Source organism: Histoplasma capsulatum, genomic scaffold (assembly GCF_000149585.1).
Source record: "Histoplasma capsulatum NAm1 scaffold_9 genomic scaffold, whole genome shotgun sequence".
Classification (NCBI taxonomy): Eukaryota; Fungi; Ascomycota; class Eurotiomycetes; order Onygenales; family Ajellomycetaceae; genus Histoplasma; species Histoplasma mississippiense.
Window position 1 is genome coordinate 687950 of NW_001813974.1, and position 20899 is coordinate 708848.

A 20899-nucleotide genomic window follows, 5' to 3' on the forward strand; every position below is an offset into this window, starting at 1 on the left:
GCAATGTCCGAGGGAAGCTCAGGAGCCGCCTGATCCATAACAAACAGCGCAAACAGCGGTAAGTTGGTGGTATGATGACTAATCTGCTAGCTAGTTGCCAAGGTTCCTTTGCTTTTAGCTAGGGAGAATTCTATCCTGTTCACGCACAATCCTCACCCAATACCAGACCAACCCCTTATCACAATTTGTTTCCGTTTTCCTCCTATTAACAACACTCAGCTCCCTTACATCCATCCGGAGCCATTCTCTTCTTCAACTGCCAGCTCCAGCCACGGGTGCCCCCAAACAAAATCATGGCGCTCGATAACTATTTTCGCAACAAGATAGAGAGCATGAAGCTTGAAATCATCCAAGGCCAAGCTGTCTTGAGGCGGCTTGAAGCACAACGGAATGACTACAACTCCAGAGTAAGGCTGCTACGGGAAGAGCTTGGTCTGTTACAACAACCGGGATCTTACGTCGGCGAAGTGGTCAAGGTTATGGGCACTAAGAAGGTGCTTGTCAAGGTACATCCGGAAGGGAAATACGGTAGGTTATCTTTGAGAATTGGATCCAGGATAGATCACCAGAACCCAGCTAATGATATTACCCAGTTGTTGATGTCGCGGATAATGTCGACATCTCCAAGCTCACAGTAGGGAAACGAGTGTCACTGCTCTCGGATTCATACAAGCTCGAAAAAATGCTTCCATCATCAGTTGACCCGCTCGTATCGCTGATGATGGTTGAGAAAGTCCCAGACAGCACATACGACATGATCGGTGGCCTTGATCAACAAATCAAGGAAATCAAAGAAGTCATCGAACTCGGCCTCAATCACCCGGAACTCTTCGAGTCGCTAGGTATTGCACAGCCAAAGGGCGTACTCTTATATGGACCTCCAGGGACCGGCAAAACTCTCCTCGCACGAGCAGTGGCACATCACGCAGATTGCAAGTTCATCCGGGTGAGTGGTTCGGAGCTGGTTCAGAAGTATATAGGTGAAGGCAGCAGGATGGTCAGGGAGTTGTTCATTATGGCTCGCGAACATGCTCCCAGCATTATTTTCATGGACGAGATTGACAGTATCGGATCCAGTCGTGTGGAAGGCAGTAGTGGAGGAGACTCCGAGGTCCAACGCACCATGTTGGAACTCCTGAATCAACTGGACGGATTCGAACCTACGAAGAACATTAAAATAATAATGGCTACCAATCGTCTTGATATCCTCGACCCTGCTCTCCTAAGACCTGGAAGAATCGACCGAAAGATTGAATTTCCCCCACCCACGTAAGCTAAGCCTGTCTTCCACATCATAAATCGCACCTAAAATCAACCCACTGACCATCCAATCAATCACAGTGTCGAAGCCCGCGCAGACATCCTCCGCATCCACTCCAGATCCATGAACCTAACCCGCGGCATCAACCTCACTAAGATCGCTGAGAAGATGAATGGCTGCTCCGGCGCAGAGCTCAAGGGCGTCTGCACAGAGGCCGGCATGTATGCATTGCGCGAGCGCCGAGTACATGTTACACAGGAGGATTTTGACCTGGCGACTGCCAAGGTGCTTAACAAACACGACGACAAGGAAATCAGTTTGCAGAAATTCTTCAAATAAGCGTAATCGAAAGTTGTGGTTAGGGTGGATAAAAGGGTGGGAAGAAGAAATAGAACCAGTGAGGGACGAAAGGAGCAGAACAACGCGGTGTTTTCATTTTCGAATTTGGCAGCGATAAATCCAATCGGCGAAGTTGGTATCACCTGCGGCCAGCTAAGGTAGTCCGCTTTCACAGGGTAAAAGTACACGAAGAAATCATGGCGAAAATCCGACCGTCTCCAGCCACTTCTCACTTAGCTCGGTCGGACCCTCCTTACGTCAACCGAGTTATGGCATGAAGAATATGGATCATTTTACGGGGCGGGATCGGGATTCGGGTCTGACAGGTTTCATTCACCCAGAGCGCGCCTATATTTTGCTCTACGTTACCTTAACTATAAACCTCTCTTAAACACCGCTTCCCCTTCTCGATTTTCTTTTCGTCTCACTGCTCCCATAATCATTCATTTCTCTCCCCATGTTTTGCTTCTTTTCTTTTGGGCATCATTATGTACTGTACAATTATAGAGTGCACGTATTCACCTAGATATCTTGTGTAGAAAAGGCAAGTAGCGTCTTGGTGTCATCTTTTGATTTTTCCTCCTTAGGAGTTGGAAATTATGTAGAGTGTATGACTCTACATAAACTAGTTCTCTATATTCCTATATATACAAGGGTATCAATTGACAGAAACATTCAAATGAAGCCGTAAATATATGTATATATGTTGATCTCTCAAAACATCTCCTCTTTGCAGATGCCATCTCATCTACGGAGTACTGTATTCCTGGTTATTTGACAGAATCGTGCCAGAGAGTTTCAAAAACAGCTCAGCATATTCTGTGCATATGCAAGTCCGGTCTACCGGCATCTACAAACGCTTCTTCATTGGGCCCACGAACGCCCTACTCGAAGCTATGGAGTGGGGTTTTCTGCGCAATAAGCCTTTCCATGTGTGCTACTCCGTACTAACTCATGCATTAGGAACAAAGGGCCAGCTCGCGATTGCACTTTTATACTTGCCAACTGCTTTTGGATATAATACTACAGATTAGTTCTTCTGAAACTCTTTCTCCATCAGTCTGCGTTTGGCTCTCCAAGACCCTAAAAGCACGACTTTTATATCACTAGTGAGCAGCTATCCGCGGGCTGACCTGTTGGGTCTTCTTTCAAGTTCCTGAGCTGTACAAGGAATTTCTCCACCGCGTCTTGTGACCATTTTGCTTTTTCCTCTTCGAAGTCTGATCCAACAACTCCGGGGAGCGGAGCGATCCAAGGTCGAGAGCTGCCTATGCTGGGCTATCATGTCGGGGACGAGGACGAGGCTTTCCGCCTTAACTCACAGGCGTGTTTTCCCTGCCCAATCGAGGTGGTTAGTGAGAGGCACGAAGACACAGTGCTGCGTACGGAGTAGAGCTGCAGGAGTTAGCGCACGTAATGTAAGTGTGGGTGGGTATGTAGGGAGCTTGACAGGAATATGCGGGACATGGACACCGTTCCCGCCAATCCTAGTACTCGTATGCAACAGCTGGGGGGGGAGAAGCTGCAGGTTGGCTTTTGTTTGGACTTTTTCTTTTCTTTTCAGGGCCAAGGACAATCTGGATACGAAGCCGGGACGGTAGATCTGTTGATAAATAGTCAGAGAATCGACAATCAGGCCGTATCAAATGGGCCTCTTGCTCAGTCTGCTTGTCCCTCTCAGCTCCACCGCCCTCCCCCCGCCCAGACGCTAGCTGTGGTCGATATCTATATAGCGGCCTGCGATGAGTTGTGCTCGCCGAGTTCGCCGCCCTCCCGCAGCGCCGGGCGTAGCACCAAGTTAGCCTCTGATATGAAGCTATTTGCTATTCCTATTAGGATGTTGTTATTATTATATGCTTTGGCATCGCTGTTATCTAGCCACCCCAACACAGATGGTTGAGGTTTGTCGTCTCTTATATATATATATATATAGTTACCGCTCTTCTCTCCACCCTCAATCGTCCTTTTTGATATATTTTTATACATCATAACCTACTAGTAAATATCAAAACTTACGGCACTCGAGATATATCCAGCTTCGATTTGTACGCTTCGAATTGCCACTTTTCCCCAAGCTACTGGTTCCACTTCTTTAAAAGCTTCCCATTTATTCATTTCAATCCCCTTCTCCCTCTTCCTCTACCCTAACATTTAACACCTCCTCTCCAGCTGGCTACTTACTGCTCTTCTTTGGCTCTCTTTTCTCTGTAGTCGTCCTGCTGGCCGGCTTCCCCGGCATACTTGGTTTGTCGGTTTCCTGCGGGATCAGCTCTTAGGTTTAACCTTCAGTGCCCTGGTTGTCCTTGATTTCAAGCTCCAGTTCGCCTCCGCAAGCTCGAGATTCGAGATTCACCGCCACTCTCTCCATTGACCGGAACAGCTTAAAAGTAGCACAAGAACTGCTAGTAATTCACACACGTAAATCCCCCCCATATCAGCCGGCCTGATATGGCCCAAGGGCAGCTATGGGCTACCTTGATGACTGTCATTGATCCTCTCAATACAAAAGCCATGCCCATTGTCTTACAATCTACTATCCATCTGTTGGAAACGGAACTTGCGAATGCCAGAGCTGCGCTCCAGGAGATACAGGGCCACCGGGCAACGGCGACATCAACTTCAATCTCCTCCTCTCCCACTTCTGCCTCCTGCTGTTGTACCGCAATGCACGAAACCATCGCCACTGGCGCCATGGCTGCGTACAAACACCATCTGGTCGGCCGCGTCTCCCAGATTACCAGCTCTTCACTTCTTCTCTCTCACACCCCAGCGTCCATTTCGCTACTGGACCTCCTATCCAATTCCCTTATTCTTGACCACATCGCGCCCTATCTTTCGATCTCCTCTCTACTCTCGCTAGCTTCAACATGCACCGCTTTCCATTCCATCATAATGGATACTCCATACGTCTTTCGGCATATGGATCTGACAACATGCCGCGCCGCTCAGCCACCACCGTTAATGGGTCCCATAGATGCAGGCGGTGAGGTGTGGAGGAGCGAGCGCATGGATGAATCTCTGACTGAAGACGATTTTTACTCAGGTCCCTTGAGAGGCATCTTTTCTGATTTGGGACGTCGATCTATCTTACAGGATGTCAGAACTCTCATTCTAGATGGTCTCTCCGTCCCCGCAGACCTCATCGCCGATATTATCCTAACGGACAGGTTTAACGTCGTTCTACTGTCAATTAGGGACTGTCTCAATCTAAACGAGCGTAAGTTGATGCAGACCTTGCAGTATGCCGTCCGGCCTTCCCGGCCGAAGGGTATGCCGAGAGTGAAGGGGATCTATCATTTTACAGCCAAGGATGATTCGCAGAATGTCTTATACAGCAGACAGCAAACGCACCACTCTTCCACAGTCGCTAGAAGGGACAGACTGGACAATCAACCTTGCAATTCCGCTGATGCAGACAATCACCATGATCAGCTGACATGGAGACATCCGTGGTACAGAGGATCCGGCAAAGTGCTTAGAAAAGCCATGCCCAACGGATGGGCAGAGACACTGCAGCTTTGTAACGGCATCATCTCGTTTGATGCGGTGTTATGCCGCAGCCCAGCCCATCAACCATTTGTCTCTGTGGAAGGGAACGACACGCAGCCGCCCAGGTATCTATTACCAGCAATCGCCACAGTTGCTCTCGGCCCCAGGGGTTGCGAGGGCTGTCGCACTTCACCTGAAGGTCCGGCACTGTGGAGTCACTCACCCGAGTATCAATTCCCACTCCTGACCCCTCCCCCGCTCCACTCCTCCCGAATCATCGCCGCCAAGTCCCCCGTCTTCTCTGCCAATGATCAGCCCGCTCTGATGATGCAGTGCCAAGAATGCCTGATCAACCGCTGGTGCAACCGTTGTGGTAGCTGGTGGTGTTCAGCCTGCCTCCCTCACCCAGAAAAGCCGAGGCATCACCCCAAGTTACATCAGACCGCGCTCCAGTCTTCACCTTCATCCTCCTCCTCGTCCGGATCTGGAGAGGGGGAAGGAGGCTCCTCACACCCAAAGGTATTCAACAACGGTCTCTGTCTCCAATGCCACACCGAAGCTACTAGTACCTCCTCTCGTTCGATCCCATGACAATATACGAGGGTGACTTGAATGCGAAAATTTTGGACCGAAAAAGAAAAATTGAAAACCCAAAAACAAAATTTCGCAGGCCAGCACTTCTTTGTATGAAAATGGTGATATGATTGAAGGAAGTATGCTTTTAGCCTTTTGACCTATCTTGTACTTATCATGTAGCAATACATGGCTTTGAATATCTTTTTTTACCACTTGCGCACTCCCACACGAGTCATTTACACACCTTTCCCTTGTTTTTATCCAGCACCCCTCTTTACCAACTAGAAAACAAATTTAGCTAACCATGATTTTTCCTATCTATAAACAGCGCTTCATAGCAGGTGTCAGCAGAGATTGTTGGGAGTGCGGAGCTACTGTAAGTTCTCCATTTCCACGACACGCTCATCTCCTGAACCGCCGACAATTTATATAATTATCGTTGTTTCAATGGACTTACTGATTTGTTCCACTATAAATAAATAGTGCGGCTCCTGCAAAGCAGAAGTCCAGCGAACCTGTACTACCTGCCAGGGTGAGTATTGCGTTGAGCACAATGATGGATGCACCGATACAAAGGTAGGTTAAAACCCTTTTTTTTCCTTATTCGTTTCACTCTCCTTTTATTTGCATAGATCAACCGCTGTCCCAGATCTATCTCCATCACAAAATGATACGTGACGTGAAATAAGAGAAAAATTCTTACGAGAACTATTTATCTAGTGCGATTGGTGCAATTCCAGCGGGCGGCGACAGAGGGTTCCTTGATAGATGCCAATCTTCAACGGAATATCTAACACTTTGCACTTCATGGTTAGATATAAACCGCTTTAGGCTATCGGGACAGCACATCCAGGAACGGTAAAGAGACCCACTTTATCATCTTTTTATCCCTGTTACGGATCGGTCCTGGGGAATACGACAACATAGGCGCTTGCTGGGAAAGACTTCCCCCGCAAATTGCATGAGATGAGACCGATTCGAACCTCTCATCGCATACCAAGAAAAGAAAAAAGAAAAAAAACCAGCTTCATTATCCTTTCTCCACTCAATACTGTCCAAGTTTTCTTACCCTTTTTAAACCTACAGCCAGGTCAACCGGCCCCTCTCCGCTCCATATCGTTCACATGCCATTCCCCTGCTCCCCATCTCCTTTTATGAAAGCCATCACCATCGCAATCGCTACTCCCTCAATTTCATGCTTAGCAACCCACCATCCAGGATCGGCCCAGCAATTTCTCCTCAGTTTCTTTACTTCACTTCACTTCTTCTCTCACCCATTTTCGTTACCTTCTTCGTTTACGCCACATACATACCTTTCTAATGCCCCGCCTTTTTCTTTTCCTTTCCCCCCCCCCTTTTTTTTTTTTTTTAAATACCCTGCTTCGTCATACGGATACGATTTTCCACTCAATTTTTTTTTGTGTGTTTCAGTTTCTCTTCACGCTAAAGTTGAACTGGTATTTTAGTTCCCTCATTTGGTCGGATCTGACCTGACCTGACCTGACCTGACCTGGCCTAAATATCTTTGATCTCTTTTTGTCCGTTTGATATGAAATGAATGCGAGTAAGGCGTTTTCCATATATATCCCATTGTTAAGTATTACTTGAACTGGGTGTTAAATCTGGAGTTTGCGGAAGTAAACGAATCCTTGTTTGAATGTTTTTCTGTTTGTTTATTCTGTCTGGTTTTTTTTTTTTTTTTTTTTTTTTTTTTTTTTAATATATATACATTTATGTTTTATGCCAGGTTAGGTAGGTAGGCAGCGGGAGGGTCACTCTTCTCATTCGTTTTACACATTGAAAAATAAACATTGCATATGGCTAAATATCAATTTTATTTCCTCTCTCTCTCTCTCTCTCTCTCTCTCTAAATGTTGGATGTATGTCTGTCTGCGGGGGATATCATAGATCAGAACAGTTATAATTAAGTTATGGGGAGAATAACTTTTTCAAGAAAGCAAAATTACGTTGCATGCAGTTATAACTAACTGTCTTAAAGATGAGTGAGTATTTAACCCCCAGCTTCAGAACCGATCAATCATTTTGACATTTCCAACAGTCCCTCTAAATAAAATGTCTATAAACTGCCACATCAACCGGGCACCAGGACCTATCTATCGGTCGGATCGTTTAGAAATCCATGTAAGAGGAGATGCTTCAAAGAAAGGAGAGGTTTCCACTCCGTCAACTTTCCGGCGGGGCGGCGATGTGGGGTGGTAAAAGTGAGGCCCCCCCCTCGATGCCTGTGAGAGAGCAGCTATAAATAAAAGAGGTCAACTGATCCGGAATCGCAGGCATGTATTCTTAGCCTTCATCCTATTTATTATCTGCGGCCATGGCACCGGCCTCCAATCTGTGAAGCTCCATCTAAATATATGTAATCCCCTTCCCGATTTCGCCTCAGTGATGATGGAAATGGATGGGATGCTGACAGTAGTTGATTCGAGGTCACTGGTGGGTATGATTTTCAAAACATTGGCAACAAACATCTGAAAGGCGCTGCATGCACTCGATGGCTCTTCCAGCTTCATCTGGCTGCAGGGAGTCTAGTGTCTGAAATGAAATTTGCGTCATTTGCTCCATCCATCTCTAGTTCGTGGACGAGAAGTAGAAGGTATCATCGGTCATTCCGGCGGATGATTCCCATGTCAAGGAGAGTCATTTGCCTCGGTTGGTGCAAATCACTAAGCCAAGAATGGTTTCTGAGTGCATTACCTCTGCTTTAATATATATATGGCTTCGGTTCCGTTGGATCCTGCAGTCGCGGGATTATTAACTTGTTCCACCTATAACTAGTTGTCTGCCCGTCAGAGCACGGTACCGCTGTAGCTTCAACTAGGCTGCTCGGTCGTGCTGCCTCTACAGGTAACCTATAAATTTCCAGCTGCAGCAAGAACATCGCAAGCGTCCTTCGTATCAGCGTCCACCACAGAGCATCTACACGTTGGATTTTTGTCAAGATTGGCTTCGAAAATGGACTGTGCTTAGATTCGAACTTAGTACATCATATAGCGCTAGAATAGAGCAGGCAACATATGTATATCCCTGAGCCATTTCTTGGACGGTTCCCCTGAACAACCCGTTTGACACGAACGTCCTTTATTCCTGCCCGTGTGCTATAGTTTCGCCAACGAACACTCCAACAAAATCCATAAATGGAAAACACTACCCGGACCGGCCTCACGCAGACGTCAGCTGGTGTCGGGGATACTCCGTATTGTTTGCCCGTAGTAAGAACAACCGGTGTAGGCAGTGCTCGGCTCGGTCAACAACCATATTTTTCCATGACAGCTTTGAATGAAGGGTCATGCAGAAGCTGGGTTGCAGTCAGACATTTCTCAGAGCAAAAAGTAAAGACTTTGAATATAATGAAGAGCACATAATTTTGCTCAGTCTGATCAGCTTCAAAGTGATATTTTAAAATCTTTATTGCAAGATTATATTTTGAATGGTTTTATGACTGTCAGTCTGTCAAGCAAGCATCAAACTTTAAATATTTAACTAATAAATTTCATCAATTTATATAATGAATAAACTTTATCTTTCATTTTTACTCTCAGTGTGTATTCTGATAATATTCTAACAGATTTCCCCACAGATTTGAATGAGAGCAATTGTATGTGAAGAATGATTTCACTTCATAATCTCAGCAGAGCAGTTAAATATAAAATATTTAATTGATTGTTAAAAAAAAATATACTTTATATCAATCTCTGAAGAAAGGGAGAACTTGTTCAATCAATTGATGTTTTACAATATTTATATATTAAAAAATTCTATTTTGAAAACTTTGATCTGTTTATGAAATTTGATAATTTGATGATTCAAAAGAATTATTCATTTATATTTTTTTATTTTTTAAATTGATTTTATAAATAAGATTCAAATTTCATCTGTGATATATGAAATTATATGATTATTTTTATATAATTATATTTTGATTATCTATCTTTCTCTGATCAGAGTCAGAATGAAGTATCTAATATAATTAAATATTTGAATTTATTATTTAAATAATGAAAAGATCTTTACATTCACTCTGAAACTCTGAATTTCTGATATAATCAACATCAAATATCTGATTCAAAATATAGTTTTGCAATAAAGATTTCAAAATATCACTTTGAAGTTGATCAGACTGAGTAAAATCATGTGCTTTTTATTATATTCAAAGTCTTTATTTTTTGTTCTGAGAAATGTCTGACTGCAACCCAGCTTCTGCACGACCCTTCATTCAAAGCTGTCATGGAAAAATATGGTTGTTGACTGAGCCGAGCACTGCCTACACCGCCTCCCATCATTGCTCTCAGTGTGTATCCTGGTAGTATTCTAACAGATTTCCCCACAGACTTGAATGAGAGCAATTGCATGTGGGGGATGGTTCCGCTCCATAATCTCAGCAGGGCAGCTAAATATGAAGCACTTGGCCGGCCGTTAAAGGAAGTTATCCCCTATGTCAACCTCTGGAGGAAGGGAGAACTTGTTGAACCAATTGATGTCCCACAGCACTTATATACTGAGAAATATAATGCCAGCTTTGTGTATCCTTTCCAAGGCCTCCAGCAATTGCTTAGCAGCAGACATGCGAGTGACCAGGGGCATTCTGTCCAAGACAAGTGATGTAATACATGGGCCCACCAACGGAAACGCTAGAACCCTATGATGAGACTTTGGGCTGCCAGCTGGGAGCAGAAAGGTTGCTGAAGAAGTCAAAAGGTTGGAAGTATTCTGCACGTTCTGCAGGATCTCATTCTGCATGTGAGTTTCGTGTTCCCCCCATTCCCCCAAGGAAAAGATCTTGAGGGCTACATCTCTCTTTGTCTTAAGATCATGGGCCATCCAGACAGTGGAGAAGCCGCCAAAGCCAATTTTATGCTCTACTAAGTATCTCCCATCGAGCACTTCTCCAAGGCAGAGGGGGTAGAAGACATGGGGGGTGCCATTTAGATTGTACTTTTCCCAGGGCTCAGCAATTGCTTCGACGTCGATTTGCTCATCTTCAGTTTTTAACATCATCGCCGAAGTCTGCCGTCTTATCGGCCGTGAGATCTTGAGGTGGTGCAGTCGTTATCGCCATAATCGATAACCTCGATAGTTACCGTGATGTTATTCGGGAAAAGGCGTAAATGTTGTATTGGATTGTCATGGTCACAGAGCAGAAAGATGAAGCCTCTCCAAATGCTGGAAGGTACTCACGGGAAACAGTAAAGGGGGGAAGAGGTGAATGTAGGGTGGGTGATAATAATCCGCGGTTTGTGCTGGTCCTTAAGTAGGCGCTTGTCGGTTTTGCGACTGCCAGTTTGCCAAGCAAGCACCAAACCTTTTAGGTAGTTAACTACTTAACTAGTAGATTCCACCAACTTATTCCTATTCCAGATGACAGCCAGCATCTGTGCCGCATGCTTGATATTCTTCCGAGTTCCACTGCAGTTTTGGAAGATACAATGTGAATTGTGACAGGATGTTGGTATCTTGTTGTTCCAAGATCCACCATCATCCAATTGATTCAAGACGCTCAATCGACTAAGTAGATTTTGACCTGGCAAGCTTGCAGCCTGTGGCCACCAGTTTCCACGATACCCTCCTTCTATAATTGATGCTTGGGGGCTCCCAAGTCAATTGGATGGCAGTCCCAACTTGCTTTTGCGCAGCGCTTAGACAAAATCTCAAGCAAGCCATATGCTGGCAGGCGCTATTATTACTGGCCAACCACCTTGTCAAGCAGCAAGCAAGCGAAAACATCTACAAAAATAAAAGGACTCTCCTCTGTCAATCAATTTATTTGTAGCCTTCACTACATGAACCGGAGAGATACCTAATTCGGATACTGAAGGAGGTAACGCGTGCAATCCTTTGGTTTCAAGCTTGCCGCTCATTCTCCGCCCTAGAGCATGATCTCTCGTTACTTCCTGCTAGAGCGAGGAAGACGAGCCTTCTATACCCGAGGCATCATTGCCCCAGTTTTGGACAACAAATACTGAACATATAAACCCTTGATTCTTCCCAGACTAATCTCTTCCTGTACTCTATCACTCAAACATCTTGAATACAAGTTACAGTGAACACTCCAGCCCGTGCCATTCAACTTCTCTGGTCTTGCAATCCATTCCTAGAAACGTCGCCGTCCCTCCCCACTCCCTTGTTAGTGTTGGAAGCCCATTTCTTTTCACTAGAATCCATCAACGAAATTTCTAACGATATCCTTACCCAATTGTCTCCCCGTCGATTCCCTTTCGGGTACGATTGATGGCATTACCATCAGATGGACCATTGGTTCACATAACAATCTGGCAAGAGACGCCGAAAGAATTGAAGTGGACAGGAATGCTTTGAAAGCGGCCACTGAGCATCTGGTTCATGCGAGCGCTAAGAGACTTCAGAAGACTGGAGCCAAAATTTTGTACGTCACTAATTATAGTCTTTAAGGTCATTACAAGTACAGTAACTCACAGTACCTTAGGGGCTCATGCCATATGACAACAACTAACACAGCAACCGGCGAGATAATAAAAAAAAAAAAAAAAAAAAAAACCGGGAATCACATCTCATTCGTGTCGACCCCAGGTCAAGTCAAAGTCCATATTTATGTCGATCTTACCGATGGTAAATCACTCGAGGACATAAAAGTGCTTGGGGAGGGCGTAGCTCTGCCAGGCACAAACGAACGCGACCCAATTTTGTCCGTGGGAATATTTCCTAAAGAGTGATATGCTTTGTTGTACAGTACATGGTTGATGCTGGACAGTCTGCTTGATACTTGGACGGTGGGGAGATAAGCAAGGGCGCTAAGGCAGGGAAACAATTGACTAGGAACCACTTTGTATTTTAGAAAGCTCATCTTGGTCGAGAAACTGACCGTATGTTATGTCTGTTAGGAGGGACACCTGATGGTACTACTTTGCCTGCGACGTGCAGTTTCTTGTATTCTATTCTAACAATTGGGCAAATCAATCAAATATATGGTTTTTCTCTCCAACTCCTTGAGATTTAGCATGAGTGCTGATGCCGTCGAACTGGGCTCCCCCCTTTGTCTGGGATGGCATATGGCTAACTTAGGTTATGGATGAGAAATGTGATGTCATAAGTCATGTTTATAGACTACCCTTATCCAACAGGCTGTACGGAGTTGTTTTAGTATTGTGCAGCCATCTTTGTTCAATTCTTGTGTGGGTGCGCGAGTGGTTTTCAATTTCATGGCTGTTGATAGATGGAGAGGGGTTTTAAAAGGCTTTGAAGAGCGCCTCCCAACAGGTTTGTAATGGTGGTAAAGAATGCATCTGCAAGATAATTAACATTTATATTGGAAATTTCATACTACGAAATTTCCATGGAGCCATAAACTACCTTTTTAAACATGGAGTGAGACTTATTGCTGATGAAACTGTTGCCTAATTCTGACTCAGAGGAATCATGGAGTGGTTGATAAGTCACTCTTACTCTTGCTCTCTTTATCATCAGGTTCAACCGGGTGAAAGCAAGACTCTGTGGTTTAAAATGCTTGACAAAAACTCGGAATAATTCATTTTTTCTCATCCTTGTGAATCTCGATAGTAGCCTGACTTTTGAAATATTGATGATGAATATATAATTGCATCAATGGATTATCTGCAACAGTTAGATGCTTATTCTAATGATTTAATAGTTACTCGTAGATGTTGTTATTAAAAAGTTTCACATGTAATATACTATGGAAAATCACGTGGAATTAGATAAGATTAAGATAAGATAATTATCGGAGGTTCTGGAAACAACTTCGACGTTGGTAATCAGCCCCCAAATGTTGGGGCTTGTTCGCGTTCTGTTTGTTCCTCCAGCAGCTGGAATATAAACAGTTGGTGTGGGATGGGGAGAGAAGGCAATGCCATAAGCTTCTTTCAAACCTCTTTCTCTCCAAAATTCATCGTCTGTTCGGTGTATCATGGCGACCGATTCGGATTCGGATACCCTACAATGGTCCGCCCAGTTCGCTGTCGCCCCTCCGACTCGAACAAATAAATTGCCAGGAGATAAGATTCTTCTGCCTCCCTCCGCGCTCGAACAGCTCCTAGCTGCGGCTCCAATTACTTCCGTAGAATCTGCGCATACTCACGCTCTTACACCGCAGTTCGATCCTTTCAACCCACACACTTTTGCTGCCGAACGGCGAGCCAGAGAACTATTTGAAAACAGACAGCAGCAGCTCCCAAATCCCCTTACTTTCCGTATAGTTAATCCCTCGAACGGCCGGGTCGTCCATGCTGGTATTCGCGAGTTTTCCGCACAGGAGAATGAAGTGGGCTTGAGCTCCTTCCTTCGTCAGAGCCTTGGTCTCGACGATGTCGCCTTCCCCTCTGCCGGGGAGGAGTCGTCCTCTGATGTGGATATGCCAGAATCCGGGAAGGTTTCGAATATGTCGAAACGGCCGCTGGTCACTATACATGCGAAACGGCTGCCAAGGGGGTCCTATGTTCGCCTACGCCCTCTTGAGGCGGGATATGACCCCGAAGATTGGAAAGCCCTTCTGGAACGACACCTGCGCGAGAACTTCACAACTTTGACGCTTGGGGAACTTCTGCTAATTCCTGGGCCCCGGGATGAAACGTTCAGGTTCCTGGTTGACAAAGTAGAACCCCAAGGGGACGGAATTTGTATTGTGGATACTGACCTGGAAGTAGATATCGAAGCGCTGAATGAGGAGCAGGCTCGCGAGACCTTAAAGAAGCGGTTAGCAAAAGCTTCTCGTGCTCCAGGAATCAGGGGAGGAAGTTCTATAGGTGGGAAGCTATCTCAAGGGCAAGAGACTAGCGGCCAAGTATTGCCAGGGCAGTATGTTGACTACGAACTTAACGATTGGGACCGTGGCCGTGCTTTCGATATTGAAATCGATGCAGCAGATGGTGCAGACGTGGACCTATTTATCAGCCCATTTTCAACAAGACAAAGGAGCCGACCCAGGGACAATGAACATGTCTTTGGGGATTTCTCAAGCTTTTCCCCGAAGCGAATCTGTCTGCAACCCACTAATATCGAGCTTCAGGATGCAGAAGCTCTGTATATCTCCGTGCATGCCTACTCAGGAGACACGCCAGATGGCAATGACACTACCTCGACAAATACAACTCCGTTGAAATTCAACCTCCGCACAAAAATTATTATGCCAAGAGAGACATTGGCTCCCCTGGAGGAAGCCGAACATGATGCAAATGATACCCAATGCAAAAATTGCCACCAATGGATTCCAGAGCGTACCCTTTTCCTGCATGAAAATTTCTGTCTCCGTAACAACATCCTCTGTCCTAAATGCGAAAACGTCTTTCAAAAACGATCCCCCGAATGGAAAAATCATTGGCATTGTCCACACGATTCCTCCTACGGTAACGACCAATCCAGTCAACTAAAACACAACACAGTCTTCCACACACCGCATGTCTGTCCCAACTGCCCCTTCACAGCTACCAGTCTCCCCATACTCGCCCACCACCGCACTACAACCTGCCCCGCAAAACTCATCCTCTGCCAATTTTGTCACCTCATCGTGCCCCAAAAGGGAGATGCAGATCCAGACATGCACGACCCCGAAGTATTGCTGTCGGGACTCACCCCACACGAACTTACCGATGGCGGGCGTACGACCGAGTGCCACCTTTGCAGCAAAATCATTCGACTCAAGGACATGAAAACGCACCTGCGCCACCATGACCTGGACCGCCTTTCACGGCCAGCGCCGCGAGTGTGCGCGAACCGCAATTGCGGCCGGACTTTACAAGGTGGCATCAATAGCAGTACTATTTCCAACCACAAAAGTAACGACAACGACACGCTTGGCCTCTGCACGGGGTGTTTTGGCCCGCTGTATGCGGACGTCTATGATCCTGAGGGGAAAGCGCTGCGTCGTCGGATCGAGCGGCGGTATATGACGCAGATGCTAAAAGGATGTGGGAAGGGGTGGTGTCTCAACCCATGTTGCAAGACTGGGCGTTCAAATTCTGCTACTTCTACTGTCACATCTTCCGATAACGGTGGTGAAGTAGCACCCGCTCTCACGAGCAAGGAAATTTCCGCGATGATTAAACCTTTTCTAGACGCTATTAATGTTAGCCCCACAACAGCAGCAGCAGCCGCGAATACGAATACGTCGCCGTTTTATCTCTGCACAGATGAAAAGAGCCAGCAGCGGCGAAAGTTGGCTGAGTTGTTAGCTGCTGAAACTGGGACTGGGGCGGAACTTGGAACTGGCGAGGGCATGAACGATAAGGGATACGATGTCACTTGGTGCATTGCAGCCGTTGAGGCGGGAGCGGGGGACGTAGGGAAGGCGAGAGAGTGGTTGAAGAATTGGGCGCCAGCTAAGGGGGAGAAAGTCATTCGTTAATTGAAATGCAATATGGTAACAGTAACTATATAGGCCTAATATCATAGCGGAGGCGGCATCAGCGTAGAGCGTGGTTTTCCCATCTTCTTTATGCCTTGCTATGAAATGGATTTCTCAAAACAGCAAGAATGGCTAGGTTTTTACGGTGGGATTTTAATATATATAGTTAGATGGCTGGATATGTTCATATGCGGCAAATTCCATATTCTGATATTCATGTCCCTCTCATCCGTTCTTCACAATCTTATATAGCGTTGAGATTCAATAGAACAGCACTTGCATTATCGTTGTTGTCATTGTTTTATCTCTCCCTCCCCCTCCCCCTCCCCCTCCGCTTCCATATGCTTTTTCTCCTCTCACTTTCAAGGGTTCAACCCAGCTTGCCTACCCGGCATTGACCTTACTTGTTCTTTTTTCTATGCATACAACATAAAACAAAACAAACATCTCATGAGAAAGGAAATTTTTAATTTTCTTTCTGTTCCCCTTCTAGTAAGAAAATCCCTTCTGTGCCTTGAACAGACTAAGGGACTAGCGAAAAAGCGGGCATCATATACAATATCCCCAAAATAAAACCAAAGAACAAAACAAACAAGAAATCTGAACCAAAGGAGAGCTCTGAGCATATGAAGAGATAAATATATAATTTAAAGTCAATCGAGTTATCTATCATTTCCAAACCCAAACTGACTGCAGTCGTAAAGAAGAACAAGACAATAAACGCAAATGGAAAACACCCCAGAACATCACCCTTCCCATCTGCTTTCACCTACGCCTTTCTAAATGTCGCATCTCACCCACAAACCCCAGCTCACATACAGCCCACAGCTCACAGATTACACATGGGAAACTAACTCAGCCCCCCGTCGCCTTTGCAACCAACGACCCACCACCCCTCGACGAGAAAATGCCCATAATACCAAAAACAACATAAAACAACGCAAGCGGATACGCAACCAAGAACCTCATTCCCCGCATCCGCGCCACAGCGCAAAACATCCCTGAGCTGCTGTACGTGCACCACCCCACCGCGGCTGTCGTTAGCAGGTATCCAAACAGTGTGTCCATGGGTAGAAGAATGCCGATGCCACTTGTCAACACGAGGGGTAGGAAACAATATCCCAGCACGCTGGCGGAGCGGGGAAACGTGAGGGTTGAGGAGAGGTGTCCCGCGCGGCCTGGGGCAACCGATGAGCCGGATGAGCCGGATGGTTTGTCGTGAGGGTGGTAGCCGGCGGTGGCGGAGACGGAGTCGACGAGGGAGGATGTTTCTGGGCCTGTGGAGATGGGGTCTAAGAGCGAAGGGGACATGAGGCTGAGGATGAGGTGGAGGGCAAACGTGCCGAAGACGGCGACGCCGTAGATGTAGCCATAGAAGACTTTGCCGGAGAGGAGGAGGAATGTGCCGTAGAGGATTATGTAGAGGAGGGCACCGTAGAGGTCGCTGTCATCCATGAGGTGTTGGTCAACGCGGGCGAAGGGGTTGAGGACTGTAAGGGTCTAGTTATGTAGTAATTAGTTGCCTGCATGGAAAACGTACTTCTACTGTATATTGAGAGTGGGGGGGGGGTTCGTTGTATGGACAAATAGGAAAAACAATTTTCTCACCTTCTTTCGGATATGGTCGAAATTAACCCCCAACTCCTCCAGCAACGGCGGCTCGCCTTCATATCCCTCTGTCCCAAACGCTGCCAACCACCCCGTCCTCAATCCACCTTGCTCGCCCATGCGCCCACTCACGCCGGACGACGAAGCACCAAAAGCAGCAGCACCATATCCGCCAGCCACCCCCGAACCTCCCCCGCCAACTGAAAATCCAGGGCCAGAGCCTGAAGCTACACCATAGCCGCCATATGTGGCCTGTGAAGGCGTTGTGTGACCAGAAACGGATGAGTAGGAGGTAGGATAGAATTGGAGGTTGTGTGCGGATTGCTGCTGGGGCCCTGCGCCGTATGGCTGCTGCTGCTGCTGATGCTGGGAGTAGAATTGGGCCATTACGGCCGGGATGAGGTATCGTTTGTAGACAGTGAATGAGTGTGTTTGCGAGATCAGTGCGGAGATGAAGAGGGTGGCGGTAGTACTGAGGTAGTATTCAAGATATGGATTGCTGGTTTGTAGAGCTACTGGGATTGATTTTGAGTGATGATGCCCACTAAGCGACAGACAGAAAGTAACGTATAGATGGCGGTAGTTGGTGATATTATTACTTAGCTGTTCTTGTCGGTGTAGTTTTGTTAGGGTGACGTGAGAACTTTTGTATGAAATGCCAAGACCGGGCAGCCAAGTTGATGAAATGCTGATTGTTGAAAGAAGATACGACGATGGTTTATCCCGTTTCTATTACATTTAAAACTGTACTGTACACTACCCTTTCCCTTCTGTTACAAGAAATTGATCCCAATCCCCAATTGCAAGCCCTTTCTCCCTTCCTCCCCCTTCCGTGTGACAAGAGGCAAAGATACATTCAACTCACACCTCGCAGCAGGATGCGCATACACAAGGCCCAGCCCTGCGGCCATGCTCGGCAACTCATTCTTCAGCTCTGATACGGTCGCGAAAATACTATCCATAACCTCCCCTTGCGTCGACGGTAGTTTCCCATTCTGCGTCTTTAGTGACAGCAGACGGCCACAGTTTACAAAAGCTTGCAGTCTTAATGGTTTCTCCGCCCCAACCCGAGGTAAAGGACATAGAAGGTTTGCGCTACACGCCGCGAAAACATCTCCCCCTAATGCGTCGGGACCTTCCCGTGGACCGATGCCAGAGAGTCTGAAGCCGCGCACATCAGTTGGGCCACCTAGTTGGAAGCGGTCGTTGATACGGGAAAGCTGGGGTTTCCGAGCCGCATCCAGACCTAATGGACAGAGCACACCAGCACGGGCACCTGTTGTTAAGCTGAAGCCGGTGTTCCCTTTCACTCCGGGGATGGGAATCGGTATGGCGCCCTGAGCTTCCACCTCTGATTTCCAGAATGATACGTCCCCCTTAAGCGGACCCCAGCCGGCCATCTCATTGAAAGTCCTCATGTAGAATCCTTGCGAGGGCAAGAACGGGTTATCGCGCTGGTCATTGATCCACGTGTGGCAAATGCTGCTCTTAACGCTATCGCCAGCATCCCCACGAACAGTTGGCGAGGCACTCGTAGATAGACCTGTCACTTGCCTCCAGAATCCGTTGTAGCCCAGTTCGTGTCTGTGTCCGTGGGCGCTAAGCCAGCGGAGCTTAGCCCAGCCTCCCTTGACCGCCTCCTCATGACTCGCCCAGCTCTTCTCCGTCGAACTTCCAATGCCACCAAATTCACACCTAACATCCGGGTTGCTGAGGATAGGTGTTTCGAAGGTGGCCTGGTAAGCGGACTTGGTCCGGGTGCCGAGTGAAGCGTTGATATTCAGTGACTCAGCCCCGCCAAAAATATTCCGCCACATAAAGTTGGTGTAGGCGGACCCTTCTGCATTTCCAAGATCCGTGCCAGTTTTTAGCAGGATACGGGATTTCTCTTTGACGGAGAGGTAGACTTCGAGGTCAGTGGGGCTTGTGGAAGGGTCGACCTGGGAAGGTTTGTCGAGAAAGACGGAGATGGGGTGTTCGAAGATGTCTGATATTTTTTTTTTTTTTTTTTTTTTTTTTTTTTTGGTTAGTTTGGTTTATATATCTTTTATTAGACGATAAAGGAATCGAGATGGGTAGCATACCAAATCGGCTGAGTGTATCCGTGCATACTGAGATTTCCTTTAAGGCTTCCGAGAGAGTATACGGCCGGTGATTATTTGAGCTCAAGAGAGGACTGAGGACTCTTTCCAGAAAACCTCTCCTTGTATTGTTCGCATTGAGGACTTGGACAGATGAGATTGTACATGGTAGCGTGGAGTTTTGGTCAATCTAATATTTTGATTTCATTCATAAGCGTCATTGTTCCAATTGCGAAATCGGCTTCCTTTCCAGCGCAATAATTTTGAGGGCGGCATTTTGTTCCAGAACGACGAGGGTCGGAAATAGTAACAAAAAAAAAAGACGAACCAATTCAGCGAGCCGGGCCTGGGCCTTTTGATATATGGCGTTTATTCTCTCATTAACAGCTTGCTGCTGCTCCTCGAGCAGCTTCGGATCGGCTGACTGTTGCTGCAGCAGTTCGAAGAACTATGGAAAAATCACCACCGGAACAAGTATAGTTGGTCAGCAAGCAAAATAGAGGACTCGGCATATTACGGATACACTAGATACTCACATTCTCATCACTTGCAAGCGGTGAACCCATCGCGACGCTCTGCAATGGCTGACCTATATCAGTTGTTTGAGTCCATCGAAGAATTGCTGATTTTCGGGAAGCGGGAGTGGAACCATGATACGGTAATGGTCACGGTCACGTGAAGCGCAAGCACGACGGCGGTCCAGCTGGCCTTTGCAACCTCAGCTTCAACCTTTCCCCTTCTTCATCCTCGCCATTCTTCTACTTCACTTCCCATTTCATTACCTGACTCCGCCTATTATATCCACATCCTACGAATCCTGTGCTGTTCTATTTTCGCAACTTCCTACGTCTTTGCGCTCCATTCTCTTGTGAGGGACCCACCGTTGGTGAGATGGCTACGAGAGCCGCCAATAAACGAGTGAGTGTGCTATCTCTGGAAGTATACGGAAAGAGCATTGTAAATGAGCAGTTACTAACAGTGACATGCTTTTTTTGTAATTAGCTTGTGCGCGAATACCAGAACATCCAAAAAAATCCGCCACCATATATTATAGCACACCCATCCGATTCAAATATTCTAGAGTAAACTATTCCACCTGTCCCTCAGCCACTCCAAAAAATAAAATGGAAGCTGACAATTTACTCACAGATGGCACTACATCATCACCGGGCCTCCTAAAACTCCATATGAAAA

The 20899-nt window shown here is 46.5% G+C and overlaps 4 protein-coding genes across 4 annotated transcripts; 3 read left to right on the top strand and 1 right to left on the bottom strand.

Annotated features, from left to right (window-relative positions):
* Positions 1-293: 293 nt before the first annotated feature.
* On the top strand, positions 294-1600 carry HCAG_07682 (26S protease regulatory subunit 8; the record flags this gene model as incomplete). Its single annotated transcript, XM_001537323.1, has 3 exons — positions 294-528; positions 594-1269; positions 1342-1600. 3 exons carry the CDS (start codon positions 294-296, stop codon positions 1598-1600), a joined length of 1170 nt encoding a protein of 389 aa, XP_001537373.1.
* A 1465-nt stretch (positions 1601-3065) lies between these two features.
* On the top strand, positions 3066-6527 carry HCAG_07683 (predicted protein; the record flags this gene model as incomplete). Its single annotated transcript, XM_001537324.1, has 7 exons — positions 3066-3397; positions 3812-3919; positions 4039-4588; positions 4694-5608; positions 6004-6041; positions 6149-6241; positions 6497-6527. 7 exons carry the CDS (start codon positions 3066-3068, stop codon positions 6525-6527), a joined length of 2067 nt encoding a protein of 688 aa, XP_001537374.1.
* Positions 6528-13583: 7056 nt separating this feature from the next.
* On the top strand, positions 13584-16016 carry HCAG_07684 (conserved hypothetical protein; the record flags this gene model as incomplete). Its single annotated transcript, XM_001537325.1, has 1 exon — positions 13584-16016. The coding sequence occupies one exon, from the start codon at positions 13584-13586 to the stop codon at positions 16014-16016; it is 2433 nt and encodes an 810-aa protein (XP_001537375.1).
* An 855-nt stretch (positions 16017-16871) lies between these two features.
* On the bottom strand, positions 16872-20271 carry HCAG_07685 (hypothetical protein; the record flags this gene model as incomplete). The annotated part of the gene is made up of 6 exons (XM_001537326.1): positions 16872-17516; positions 17625-18139; positions 18490-19611; positions 19709-19895; positions 20034-20153; positions 20242-20271. The coding sequence occupies 6 exons, from the start codon at positions 20269-20271 to the stop codon at positions 16872-16874; spliced, it is 2619 nt and encodes an 872-aa protein (XP_001537376.1).
* Between the last annotated feature and the right edge of the window lie 628 nt (positions 20272-20899).